The sequence below is a fragment of the Scyliorhinus torazame genome, chromosome 25 (assembly GCF_047496885.1).
Source record: "Scyliorhinus torazame isolate Kashiwa2021f chromosome 25, sScyTor2.1, whole genome shotgun sequence".
Lineage (NCBI taxonomy): Eukaryota > Metazoa > Chordata > Chondrichthyes > Carcharhiniformes > Scyliorhinidae > Scyliorhinus > Scyliorhinus torazame.
The window spans coordinates 32,493,972-32,508,871 of NC_092731.1; the positions used below are offsets into that span (position 1 = coordinate 32,493,972).

Genomic DNA, 14,900 nt, shown 5'->3' on the forward strand with positions numbered 1-14,900 from the left:
GTCTCACAGTGCCAGGGACCCGGGTTAAGACTGCTGTCTCACAGTGCCAGGGACCCGGGTTAACACTGCTGTCTCACGGTGCCAGGGACCCGGGTTAACACTGCTGTCTCACAGTGCCAGGGATCTGAGTTAACACTGCTGTCTCACAGTGCCAGGGACCCGGGTTAACACTGCTGCCTCACAGCGCGGGGGACCCGGGTTAACACTGCTGTCTCACAGAGCCAGGGACCCGGGTTAACACTGCTGTCTCACAGTGCCAGGGACCCGGGTTAACACTGCTGTCTCAGAGTGCCTGGGACCCGGGTTAACACTGCTGTCTCAGAGTGCCAGGGACCCGGGTTTGCACTGCTGTCTCACAGAGCCAGGGATCAGGGCTAACACTGCTGTCTCACAGCCCCAGGTATCCGGGTTAGCACTGCTGTCTCACAGTGCCAGGGACCCGGGTGAACACTGCTGCCTCACAGCGCGGGGGACCCGGGTTAACACTGCTGTCTCACAGTGCCGGGGATCCGGGTTTACACTGCTGTCTCACAGTGCCAGGGACCCGGGTTAACACTGCTGTCTCACAGTGCCAGGGTTCCGGGTTAGCACTGCTGCCTCACAGTGCCAGGGACCCGGGTTAACACCGCTGCCACACAGTGCCAGGGACCCGGGTTAGCACTGCTGTCTCAGTGCCAGGGACCCGGGTTAACGCTGCTGTCTCACAGTGCCAGGGACCCGGGTTAACACCGCTGCCTCATAGTGCCGAGGACCCGGGTTAGCACTGCTGTCTCACAGTGCCAGGGACCCGGGTTAACACTGCTGCCTCACAGCGCGGGGGACCCGGGTTAACACTGCTGTCTCACAGTGCCAGGGACCTGGGTTAACGCTGCTGTCTCACAGTGCCAGGGACCCGGGTTAACACTGCTGCCTCACAGTGCCAGGGACCCGGGTTAACACTGCTGTCTCACAGTGCCAGGGACCCGGGTTAACACTGCTGCCTCACAGTGCTAGGGACCCGCGTTCAATTCCAACCTCGGGTGTGTGTCAGTGTGTAGTTCGCACGTTCTCCCCGATGTCTGCGCGGGTTTTCTCCGGATGTTCCCGTTTCCTTCCACAGGCCAAAGATCTGCAGGTTAGACGGATTGGCCGCGATAAATTGCCCCTTCGTGCCCAAAGATGAGCGGGTGAGGTGGCGTTATGGGGATAGTATGGGTCCATGTGGAGTTTGCACATGCTCCCTGTTTGCGTCGGTCTCACCCCCACAACCCAAAGATGTGCAGGGTCGATGGATTGGCCACGCTAAATTGCTCCTTAATTCGAAAAAAAGAATTAGGTATCTAAATTTCCGTTTCAAAAAATGGGGATGGGATGGGTGGGTATGTTTAGGGGGCTCTTTCAGAGGGTCGGTGCACACTCGACGGCCGAATAGTTCCTTCTGCACTGTAGGGATTCTATGGACAGGTGCAGTTAGATTGGGGAAATGGAGGCATGTGAAAAATGTATTGCAATCTGTACTTTTTCTACTCCGATAAGAAACATTTTTAGACATAAGACTGACGACAATGATGCTGAAAACAGAATTTATTTCATAAACAGCGAGGCTTCGCTGAGATGCAGGTCAGCAATGAAGTAACTGGAAGTGATTATTCCAGTTTGTATCAAAGTATATACACTCATATTCAGAAATCTGTATAAAACATATGTAACAGAGAGACCTTCTGTAAAACCTCCCAAAAGAAGCTTTTGTATATAGTTAACGTGCAGCCAAGCTGGACTGTGGAGGGAGGCAAGGTATCCAAGCGTGGCATGTTCTAGACATGTGGCATGTTCACCAGTCACCCAGGCCAAGCGACACGAAGAGACGGCAAACGGGGCCCAGCCCCGCAGGTTTTGCACAAAGAAAATCGGGCCTTCTGAAGGTTAAAGTGGTTGTAAAGAAGGAGAAATTGCAATAAAAATATTTGGTGTTCAAAGGCCCCGACGAGCTGGGTAAATGAGCTAGGCACGCGGCCAGCCTGGGATTGTCAGAGTACAAACACAAAGAAACAATGAGAACTCATTCAGCGGACCCTGGGGGACATTCAGCTGGTGTGGGCCAAGAGTCACCAACACTTGAGAGTGAAAAGCAAGAAACTTTCAGAAACCTGCTACACAATAAGCTCCCGGGAAAACGCCACTTTTGGGGCCAATTCTCATCCCGGGACAAGAGCACAAGTTGCTTCCAATCCAAAGCAAAATGCCTTTATGTTCTCAGGTAAATTTTACGCTGATGAAGGCGAGGGATCTGGTCCTGAGGGGCAGCCCCGTGCTTCCTGATCCAAGCAATGTGAGCAGAAAGAGTTCCCTTCACTTAAACCCATGAGCTTGCCTACGTCTGGGGCTCAGTGACAGGACAGTGCTCACTACTGCCCTAGCTGCGATGTTCCTTCACTCTCACCAGCAGCTATGGTGACTCAATGAGGGGCTCACTCGCCTATAAAAACCACAGGGGCATCCCGGACACAAGGGGCTGGATTTTCCGATTCTGGGGCTATATCCCCACGCCAGCGTGGGAACGGTGGTGTTTTACGACAGAGAAAATGGCGTACAACGGCCACCGATCCTCCGTTTGGCCGGGGGCTAACATGCCGTCAGTGTAGAGCACCCGGCTCTATCTGCCGATACGGCCCGGGGAATTGCCCGGGTCCGTGGCCGCGCATGCGCACTGCAGCGGCCGCGCCGTGCTGCATGGCACCGGCCGCTCGCAGACCCGGGTCGCGAAATAATCCCCCCTTTTGGTCGGCTCGCGCGCCCCCAGACCAGCCACCCACAGTGCCCCCCAGCCCCTGAGAGTGTCGTCCCCTGCCTGTGGGTCGGCCCTCCCCCGACTGTGCCAGCGCTGGGCTGGGTCTGCAGCCGCCAAGCCGAGTTGCCGATGGATGAGAGCACATGCGAGCGACGCCGTCGGGAACTCGGCCGGTTGGGGGCGCAGCATCGGGGGGGGGTACTTAACGTCCAAGGATGCCGCTTTGGAGAGGGGGCGGAGCATCACGAACGCGGCACCAGCCCCGATGTGGTCAGGGACTCTGATTCCCCGGCCGATCGCGGAATGCGATTTCGCCGCCGGCGACCAGAGAATCCAACCCATAACCTTCTACTGACCGTGACTGAGTCCCAACGGCCATTGGTTCTGTGCTGGCTTTTGATCGGTAAATCTACCCAATTGGATGATTAATCCTCAAAATGCCGCTGAAGAATGAAAAGGACAGATTGTACCCGGCCAGGTCTTCGCAGGGTCATCGAGCAACTGAGACAACCAACATCACACAAAACTGTCTCCCCCTCCCGATATCGTCCTCCCACTCGCATTGGCTCCTATTTGGCCTTAGTGCCCTGCTCAAATGGCCGGGGTGCATGTGTCAGTGTGGGCAGTGCTCGCTGTCGGGCCCTTGATGAAGGTAGTGCAGTGGATGTGGATTTTAGCAAGGCGTTCGACAAGCTCCCACATGGCAGATTGGTCAAGAAATTAAAGCCCATGGGATACAGGGCAATGTGGCAAACTGGACAAAAGGTTGGCTTCGAAACAGGAAACAAAGGGTGATGGTCGATGGCCGCCCTTGTGATTGGAAAGTTGTTTCAAGTGGTGTTCCACAGGGGGGCCCTTACTGTTTGTGTTATATATTAATGCACATGGGAGCATGATTGGGAAATTTGCAGATGACAGAGATATTGGCCATGTGGTGGACAGGGCAGAGGATAGCTATAATCTCCAGAATGATAGATAGATTGAAGGAGTGGGTGATAAAGTGGCAGGTGGAATTTAACACCGAGAAATGTGAGGTCATGCATTTAGGAAGGTCAAACAGTTATAGGGAGTACACAATATATGGGAATATACCAAGAGTAGATGACGTGAGAGATCGTGGTGTACAGGCACACAGGTCCCTAAAGGCAGCAGTTTAAGTAGACAAGGTTGTTAAGAAAGCAAATTGGTAGAGGTACAGAATATAAAAATAAGGATATAATGTTGGAATTGTACAAAACACTGGTGAGTCCACAACTGGAGTATTGTGTGCAGTTCTGGTCACCACATTACAGGAAGGACGTTATTGCTCCGGAGAGAGTGCGGAGGAGGTTCACAAGAATGTTGCCAGGGCTGGAAAAGTGTGTCTACGAGGAGAGATTGGATAGGTCAGGGTTATTTTCCTTGGGACAAAGACGTCGAAGGGATGACTTAATTGAGATGTGCAAAATTATGAGGGGAAGAGATAGAGTGGGCAGGATATTTTTTTCCCCTTGTTGGAGAATTCTAGAAGCAGGGGACATAGATTGAAGATAAGTGACAGAAGGTGTCGAGGGGACATGAGGAAGAACGTTTTTACACAGAGGGTAGTGGGAGTGTGGAATTCGCTGCCCGAGTTGGTGGTGGAGGCAGAGACCCTAAACTCGTTTAAAAGGTACCTGGATCTGCAGCTTAAGTGCTCTAAGCTACAGGGCTATGGAGCGGGTGCAGGAAGGTGGGGTTAGAAAGGCCACCTGGATGTCCTCGGGCTGGCATGGACAAGATGGGCCGAATGGCCCCCTTCTGTGCTGTAACTTTTCTATGATTCTAGGAGTGATGAAGGTGGATTGGAGAGGGTAAGGTTGATTTCTTTGGCGGGGTGAGATCTGAGGTGATATTTTTAAAAATTTGTTTTATGGGATGTGGGTGTCGCTGGCGGGGTCAGGATTGAGCCATTTGAACGTTGGTGCCGTGAGCATGCCGCTTGGTCTCTGGATTACTAGTCCAGTGCCAATACCACTCGGCCGCCCCCTCCCCTGTAAATCAGCCACATGAGGGGCCCGTTCCCCCTCGGGAAAGGGTCAAGAATGAGAGGCACAGATTTAAAGTTATGGACAAAAGAAGCAAAAGCATCATTTTCATCGTAAAATCGGGAACTCACTCCCCGAGAGAGTGGTGGAGGCAGGTTCAATCGAGACATTCAAGAGGAAATGAGATGTTCGTTTGAATTGGAACGGCGTGCAGGGTTACGGGGAGAAAGCAGGACTCGGTGAAATGCTCATTCAGAGGGCTAGTGCAGAGAGGATGGGCCGAATTACCGTCTGTGCTGTAACAATTCTGTCACTTTGATATTTCAGTTTGGCCGCCAACAAGTGACTTGTGAAGGCAGTTTGGTAATCCACTTCCCAATAGACAGCAATGTGTCATTGCAGTGAAAATTGCAATAATTGAACTTCAATTAGTTCTAGCCCTCGGGATTACCTGTTGACGGACAGACTCCAGCCAGGAGACTCAAGTTAACACAACTGTGGGAGCCCTGTTGCAACCTCTGTTCCTTCATTGCCAACCTGACCACAGTGCATCCAGCAGGAAACAGCAGAGCTGCCGACAATTTCTCAATAGCCAACATCGGCAGGCAAGTATCCCAGTGGCTGCACGCACTTTGCCCTCTCAGTCCCACCAAGGTTACCAACCGAGGTGAACATTGTGTCTTGCAATTCCCCTGTGGGTGTACCTATGTGCACACATGGGATCCACAATTCCACCTTTCCCAGTTCCCAGACGCATCCTTTACCCCAGAATGGAACAGGTTGGAAAGAAAAATTCCCAGTATCTAAACAAAAGGGTTCTTCCTGATTTCATTGGCAGGAATGTGACACCTTCAAGGATGGTACGGGTCAGGTGGAACATTCAGAGACGGTCAATAAAGGTAAGGCCCATTCAAATCGCCAGCCAAGACTTTGTGGTAAACTGGATAATCATCGAATCATACCATAGCATTTACAGTGCAGAAGGAGGCCATTCGGCCCATCGAGTCTGCACTGGCCCTTGGAAAGAGCGCCCCACTTAAACCCACGCCTCCACCCCATCCCCGTAACCCAGTAACCCCACCCAACATTTTTGGACATTAAGGGCAATTTATTCTGGCCAGTCCACCTAACCTGCACATCTTTCGATTGTGGGAGGAAACCGGAGCACCCGGAAAAAACCCACGCACACACGGGGAGGACGTGCAGACTCCGCACAGACAGTGACCCAAGCCGGGAATGGAACCTGGGACCAAGGCGCTGTGGAGCAACTGTGCTAACCACTGTGCTACCGTATAAGCTGCGGAAATATCAGAAAAACAAATCTGTACAAAATAAATATCCTCTAGGTCTCATCCAAGAATTCAGCATCCTATACCCAGGCAGTGATGAGGCTGTGTAACCAAGGCCGTGTACCTCAGGGTGTACTTGAATAGCACAGATGCAGCTCAGGTGAAGCTAGATACAGACATAAGGAAGAAAAGGGATAGAATGGTGCATCGATGTTGAATAAAGGAGTGGTAGAAAGTCGCGTGGAGCATGAACAGTGACGTGTTTCTACTTGGCCAAATGTGTGCTGCTTTCGAAGGTTTGAATTGAAGGCAGTGCCGAGTGTTTTACAGGGAGTGTCTCAAACATGTTCTGGTTCCCAACAGCAGTACAAATGGGACAGGAATTCACTAACTGAACTGTACCGAGTGGGTCGAACCCAATTTCACTGTCGATATTAGAAGCACCAATTATGATTTGATGACTAATTTATCAAGGTTCAATGATACAGGCCCAAATCAGTAAATTTCCCCGCACCCACACGCGAGGTGGAAAGTGACATTCCCACACTGAATGGTGAAGAGCGTTTTTGTGTCTGTTCAGATTCAGCGAAAACTCAGCTGACCCAATATACGTGGTCACGATGGAGAGAGACGGAACTGAAATACAGGGTCTGTCCTTCGAAGGAGAGGATCACAGGAACCTGCCAGTCTCAGCCGAGGGTTGACAACACTCCAAGACTTCCCCGGAGTCTCCAGGAATTGAAGATTGATCTCCAGGCAGGAGAAAAATTAATTCCATTTGACACCGGCCAGTCACGAACGATCCAGCCAGATATGATATGAATGCCGGGATTATCTGGGCCTGACTCTGTTCCAGCTCCTTGAGTAAAATACCTTGTTTCAAATAAATTATGGAATTAACACAAATGGTTAATCAACGGGGGACACATTTTAAAATTGTACACTCTCAAATTAATTGTCATGGTAACAGGTGTTCATTCATGTTGTTAAATTAAATTTAGTGCAAATTCCTCCCCCATCTCCTCCTCTTTGTGAGTTACGATTAATCTTACATTTATGACAAAATGTTTTATATAATATTTTCTTGGGATAAGGAGGGAGTGTGCCTTATCCAGCTCACAATTATATTACATTTCCTGAGAGACGCGAGGGAGCCCGTTGGGTGTTTGACCACAATCTAGTCCAGCCTTCATGATCATCGCTCTTTCTGAAGCCAGTGCCCGAATTTCCAGAACACAGTCGTTGCTACTGGAACACGTTATTTAACGAGTAGATAGCGGGTAGAAATGTTGGTGTACATCCCAGACCCTCAATCGCTACAAGCGGAATTTTACACTGATAGTGTAATGGGAAAACCCATTAGCTGGCTGCGGGGTCGGAGGATCCTGTTGCCGGCGGGAGTGCGCCACACCAGAAAACGCGGCTGGCGGGCAAGAGAATCCCGCCCCACAAGCCCGAATGGAGATGGTTCGAGTACCAGCTAGGAAGCACCATGGTAACTCTTCCTACATAAGAGCTGATTGGGGTTCACAGGGGAGCTAACTATCTAACCAGCTAAACATCTAACCAACCGACCAGCTAACCATCTCACCATTTAACCATCTAACCATCCAACCAGCTAACCATCTAACCAGCTAACCATCTAACCATGACAACTAACCTTGGGAATAATACAAAAAACAAGAAAGCTTTGAGAATGTAAAATAACGATGCGGAAGATTTGTCCAATGCAATGCCAATTCGGAGAAGATTGTAAGTTGGCTTCGAGCAGAGTCAGTCAGTCCGGTTGAGATTACAAACTATTCTGTAGACCAATTTATCAGCACTGTTGCCTCGTTTGGGTTGCAAAGCAATAAGAGTGATCAGCGATTCCTGATTATTGATAGGTCTCTATTTCAGATTGTGTAATGACGATGGAGTCATTGGTCCTCCGTTCCTGTACACCTGGTGCAGAGTGCCGGCTTAAAGACAAAATATATTAATGAAGGCGACAATTCATTCGCTAAAATCGCCGATAGCAAACACCAAATTGGATATTATTGTTCGACACAGGTATCTCAGAGTCTTTCAGTGCAGTGTTCAGTTGACACAGGACGTGGTGGGAGAGAAGATGCTGTGGTCCTGGGAGACATGTTGTCCACACTGCATGGTGGCTCTCCCAATTTCAATTCATGCTGGAAGTTGCCAGCGGAAACTTGGATTCAAGTCTGTTTAGAAATATAAATGCTTCACAAAATGTTGTAAACAATTCTATTTAAATGTTCTGTGTTTGTGACGAGACATGACCCATGGTGCTTTGCCCTTGGCAACCTATCAGGTTGGCACAGTCTTGATTGAATCGCTCAGTTATCTTTTTAACCCCACTGAGACGCCCCTTTGAAACTAGTGGCTGTCCAAAACTCACTTATTATTCTGCTTCGTTGTGACCCTTGGGCTAAGAACTTGACCAACGTCCCAACGTAGCTGTGTCTTTATTATCAGTGAGGCGATAGTGCCTTGAAGACAAAGCTGCTATGTTACCAAGACAATATGGGATCCGGACCAAATTACTCGTCACTCGCCAATAAAAAGGGTCAAATCTCCCCAAACCTGAGACAGAGTGCAAGACTGCAAAGGTGGCAACTGAGCAGAAAGCTGACTAACATCGTGGAGCAACATCTACAGCTGAAAGTTGTGATAGAAAGCTATTAGCTGTGTAGGCTAACGAGGTGCATAGAGGTCCAAAAGACTTATTGCGCTGCACGTTAGCCCTAGATGCTCGTAGGTTCTCGTATTCCAACTTTGCCTCCAACGCTGCTGATCGATTTCACGTCTCTTCACGACTTGTGATGGATCTGAAGGTGGCGTGCAGGTTGGCGATTCACAATCTTAACTAAACCTCGCTGGCTGGGGGAAATGATGCGAAACCCGGACTCAAAAACCACAAACCATTCTCGCTGAGGCCGAATTGAACATTGGGAAAGCAATGGCAAATAAAAAGCAATGGCAGTTTCTAACCATGTCCCAGTTAAGCCATGGGCACACCTGTATTTAGATTTATCGAGCATTGAAAGCCACAGTTGGAATAAGCTCAATGATAGTTTAACCGGCTCGCGGGTGGATTTGATTTTCTTGGAGGTATCTTGGGCATTTTGTGTTTATTCCTGTTTGAGGAAAGATTCTAAAATAGAGGCAGGGATGATTTGCAAATTCATTTTACAATCAGCAGGTCCAAACTATCGGCACCCTGATGTCTAATCACTTTTGATCATTGCTTTTTCCTTTGTCATTTCATTTCTATCTTGCAACTGTTAAAAAAAATGTAGGTAACTTAACATTCCCATTGTCCTTAAGTTTTTATGTGCAATCTACAAATATTTCAGACTCCTTCTCACTGCAAACTCTTGAAAACCCGATTCAGAATGTTTGCAAAACCGATATCCCAGGAACTCCTGACCTCTGAGTCTTCATCAGCATTGTTTTCCATTGGGAAGCAAGGTTCGTGTGTACCCTTCCCAGGATTGGTAACTCGAGTCAAACCTGATTAAAGTTGTCAACAAGCTGTGTTGGATTGAGGCCACTGTGAAAAGGATTCTAGACACTGTTCCTCCAGCACGGTTTTAGGAGGCATGGGAAATGCCTGGCAGAAAGTAAGCGAGAAAAAAAACGTTGAAATTCACGATGGACGGCACAGTGGGGTTGGAAACGGTTAAATTGCGCGTCTGTTTTGGTTCCAGTTGGCAGCTTGCCTCTGCTACAGGACCGTACTTGTACCATGATTGTCAAAGCCACATTCAATCTTGTAGCAATACGATAATCTGCAGTCAGCTGGACATCAGTGGAGTGAGTGTTTAAGGCAGGCACCAGGAAACGTCTAGAGCCAAAATACACAGACGGCCTGACTCACTGATATTCCTTCCCGCACATTTCTTCCAGCGGGAGGTCCTCGGCCGCCAAACATGGAGGCACGTTGCCGCTCGCGGGCATTGTTGCCATTATTCGGGCAGTCTCATGAGGTGGACACAGGACATAGCGATTGACGGCATCTGACTGGTGGACATCTGCCAACGTTACCACGGGCATCTTGGAGAACGACAAGCACGAAGCCTTCAAGCACTCTTCAAGATCCCCTCCTCCGGCTGCTCCCTGCTCACCGTGGCTGTCGGGCCTCCCACAGGCCTCGCCCATGTTGACATAGAGAATCTCCTCTGGGTCTGAGGAGGGCGGCAGGTCCTGCAGAATCTTCTCCAACTGACAGCAGATTGTTTCAAAGGTCGGCCGCTCTCTGGGGTTCAGCTGCCAGCAGTATAACATCAGTTCATACCTGGCAAGAGAGAAAAGGAGAAACAGGTCGGGTCTCTTTGTGCAATAAACTCATTTACAAAACCAGCAATACAATCAGATCATTTGACTGCTCACTCATTCCTGAAAGAATGAAACTCAGCAGGTCCTGCACAGATACAGCTGGCATGATCGTCCGACACAACCAGACCTGCCACATTCAACCAGCAGTTTCTGTTTTAATTTTTGATTTCCAACATCTGTGTTTTTGCGATTACTCCTGATAATCTCCTTTTCCCCACTTCCCCTTTTAAGAGTTTCGCTCGCGTGACTGATTTCTCGTGGGATATGGTTAACCCCCACACAAAATACTGACATTTACAATATTCCCAACCCACGGCGCACCCTTGTTTAACCGCTCTGGGTGAAGCAGAGAGTCAGTGTTAGACTGACTGGGGCAGAGTGACTCTTACTCTGGGAGATAATAATGGGCGATTGGCTCGGAGAGACCACCCTGATGGAAATCTTAATCTTGAATCTCAAGGGGATCAGGGAGAAGGCAGGAGAATGGGAATGAGAAAAATATCAGCCATGAATGAATGGCGGAGCAGACTTGATGGGCCGAGTGGCCTAATTCTGCTCCTCTGTCTTACGGTCTTATGGCCCAATTTTTACATCCCAGAAGATGACCATTTGGCCTCTCCTGCCTGTTCCGTCTGAATGCTCCACCGAAGTCCACCCGCCCTATCCCCGTAACCCCACCTAACCTGCACATCCCTGGACACTCAGGGGCAATTTTAGCATGGCCGATATACCTAACCTGCACGCCTTTGGACTGTGGGAGGAAACCGGAGCACCCGGAGGAAACCCACGCAGGCACGGGGAGAACGTGCAGACTCCGCACAGTCAGCCGAGGTCCCAATCGAAACCGGGTCCCTGGAGCTGTGAGGCAGCAGTGCTAACCACTGTGCCGCCCATAATATAATAAAACAGCACCCGGCCCGGGTCTGGAACTCTGCAACATCAGATTAAAAGCCGGATCCTTTACCGACATGAGTTACCGAGGTAATTCTCCAATCCTCTGGCACCATTTCCTTTACCTGGGAAAGGACGTACTGGCACTGGAGGGTGTGCAGAGGAGATTCACTAGGTTAATCCCAGAGCTGAAGGGGTTGGATTACGAGGAGAGGTTGAGTAGACTGGGATTGTACTCGTTGGAATTTAGAAGGATGCAGGGGATCTTATAGAAACGTATAAAATTCTGAAGGGAATAGATGAAAAAGAAATGAAATTAATTAAATGAAATGAAAATTGTTTATTGTCACAAGTAGGCTTCAAATGAAGTTACTGTGAAAAGCCCCTCGTCGCCACATTCCGGCGCCTGTTCGGGGAGGCTGGTACAGGAACTGAACCGTGCTGCTGGCCTGCCTTCAAAACCAGCGATTTAGCCATGTGCTAAACAGCCTGGGATAGATGCGGGCAGGTTGTTTCCACTGGCGGGTGAAAGCAGAACTAGGGGGCATAGCCTCAAAATAAGGGGAAGTAGATTTAGGACTGAGCTTAGGAGGAACTTCTTCACCCAGAGGGTTGTGAATCTATGGAATTCCTTGCCCAGTGAAGCAGTAGAGGCTCCTTCATTAAATGTTTTTAAGATAAAGATAGATAGTTTTTGAAGAATAAAGGGATTAAGGGTTATGGTGTTCGGGCCGGAAAGTGGAGCTGAGTCCACAAAAGATCAGCCATGATCTCATTGAATGGCGGAGCAGGCTCGAGGGGCCAGATGGCCTACTCCTGCTCCTAGTTCTTATGTTCTTATTTCCAAGACAGACTGTCGAAGGATGATCAGTGTCTGTCCGATTTACAATCTCCTTTCCCTCAGAATCTTTGGATGTCTCTCATCCAGATCCTGGTCATCTTTACATGGAGACAGCTGTCAGCCCCACATCCTGTGCCTGCGAGTTTATGGAAAGGGTGCACATTTTTTACTTTCAAGAACAATATTGATCATTTACCTGGACACAAGATGGACGCCGAGGGTCAGGTGATTTCTGCACAGACAAAGGGTTAACTCATGTCTAAACATGCTTCTGGAAGGTTTTTCAAATGTCAATGAGCATGGCTTTTCAAAGCTGTTTTAAACACTGTAAGAGTAATCTCTTTGACAGATAGAAGTAAACAGTAGCAAAAAACACCCAAAGCATCCAAATCCCAGTGCGCCACTGTGATATCGAGGCGCAGAGGAAACCAACCTAAAAAACAAAGTGTTAACCAAACTCCAAGCGGAGAGGGAAACTGCCATAAGAAAGATGGAATTAAGGGGCGGGATTCTCTGCCCCGCCAGCCCCGTTTTCCGGCACGATGTGTCCCTGCCGGCAACGGGTTTCTCCGCCCGGCATCCGGCCAATGGGGTTTCCCATTGTGGGCAACCCCACGCCGTCGGGAAAACCCACGGGCGTGGGTGCGCTGCCGGTGAAGCCGAGGATCCCACCGACGGAGAATCCCGCAGAAGATTCCTAAATGGGTGATGCACAATCATTTACTCTCGAGACAAGGTGAGTCACAACGAATAGGCTTTAATCAGCTAGAACTGTACCCAGCAGCTTCGATACAGAAAGTGAAGGCTGCTGGGATGGCATTGGTTCTTATACCCCGCCTCTCAGGGCGGAGCTATGTACGTTAGCCAATGGTAGACTCCTAGGTCTAGCCAATGGTCATCCACCTCTCAGGTACTGCAATACCTGGTATTACCACAATGGAAAAAGAGCAGTGAGATAAAAGGGAATGGGAAAGGGAGAGATACAACAGGAGGGAGAAATCTGGCACTTTGAGTTGAAAAAGACTAACCTAGAGGTGCAACTGGAGGATACTGATCGCCGATTCCAATCTTTGGATTTCTGAAGCGTTAATGGCTAGTACCTAAACTAAACTAGTTGAACTAAATTTTAGTTAAAGGTAATTTCAACATAATATCCTTTGAGAATGTTGCAAAAAGTCTACCATGGCTTTTTAGAAAACAAAATTCCAATTAATGGGCAAGTTAGTGTGGCCAATCCACTGACCCTACACATCTTTTTTGGGTTGTGGGGGTGAGACCCACGCAGACACGGGGAGAATGTGAAAACTCCACACGACAGTGACCGGGGGCCAGGATTGAACCCGGGTCCTCGGTGCCGTGCGACTGCAGTGCTAACCACTGAGCCACCGCGCCGCCCAGTGGCTCAAGGGTTCTTGAACCCGACTTTCACAGAGTGAATTAGTTGAACAAGCTTGTGTCGTAATCAGATGAAAGCTGCCATTTTAAACATTTACCATCTAGAATTACAGGCACCTGGAGACAGCCTGAATGAATCACATGGCTGCTGAGTAAGATCTTTCAAATTAAACTTCTTTGACAAGAATGTGTACAAAGTTGTGGAAGAGACTTTGAAGGAATTCAAGAATAGTTAAGTAGTAGCAGGAAGAGTGACTTCTCCGTCATCAGTCCAGCCTGTTGATCTCTGTGGAGGGATTCACCATTGGGCTTTTCATTCTGGACTCACGTGAAATAATCCCGGGAATTTCTCAGTTCCCGCAGCTCACCATTGGTAACCGATGGGATTTTCCGGATCCTGCCAAAGTCAATGTCCCCTTCGGCCGGTGGGAAGGGCTGAAAAGTCCCACCCAATAATTCTGTACTCTGTGCTCTTCACCCTGTAAATCTTTCTAGCTCTATCCCTATTTTAGCGTATGATTGCACAAGAGGCGGCATCATGTTTTGAGTGTGTGCAAATAAATTAACCCTCAAAGTTTACCCCTATTTCAAATTTTCTTGGGCAATTGATAAAAATTGGATCTCCTATCGTGGAATCATATAATTGCTACAATGCAGAAGGAGACCATTCGGCCCATCGAGTCTACACCTCTAAAAGAGCGCTCCACCAAAGCCCACTCCCCCGTCCCATCCCAATAACTCCTTAACTTAACCTACACGTCTTTGGACACGAAGGGGCAATTTAGCGAGGCCAATTCACCGAACCTGCACATCTTTGGACTATTTGCTTTTCCAGTTTTCCTTGTGCCCCTCTGTACAGCTGTGCCCGCTGTGGTGCCACGGACCCGACTCTGGTTACACTCGCAGATGAACCCACACTTTGTCAGTATCCAGAACCAAGTATTGGTGGAACAGTTGGATACACTGACGGGACACCAGCTCCACCTGCCTGTTCCTTCCTGACTGTCTGATGGTCGCCCATTCCCTCTCTCCCGGCATATTCCTAAACTGCAGGGTGACCACATCCATAAATCCACTTGGCGGGGCAGGTTGCAGGGTTGGCAGTATCACCCTCACTCTCTGTTGATTTGAATAAAGAATATGATCAAACTGGTTACCAAACTGGCCATCCCAATTCTTTCAATATCTCACTGTAAGGTTCAAATTCCCAAACTTGTCAAACTTTTTATGATGTTGCAACGGTTAATCTGGTGAAGAACCTGATAAATCTTCCTGGGAGAATTCATCGCTCCACCCCGAGAAGAACTAATTAGAAATTGAATTGATAGAATCACTTAATGCGGTTTCAGAAAATCTACATTTGGGGA

At 48.9% G+C, this 14,900-nt stretch overlaps 1 protein-coding gene across 1 annotated transcript in view; it reads right to left on the reverse strand.

Moving 5' to 3' along the window:
- Positions 1-1,548: 1,548 nt before the first annotated feature.
- Positions 1,549-14,900, reverse strand: part of axl (AXL receptor tyrosine kinase) — a 235,568-nt gene continuing 222,216 nt past the window's right edge. The window contains exon 20 of the mRNA XM_072490274.1: positions 1,549-10,365. Within this exon, the coding sequence (XP_072346375.1) occupies positions 9,945-10,365 (421 nt within the window). The 3' untranslated portion in view covers positions 1,549-9,944. The remainder of the gene's footprint in view (positions 10,366-14,900) is intronic.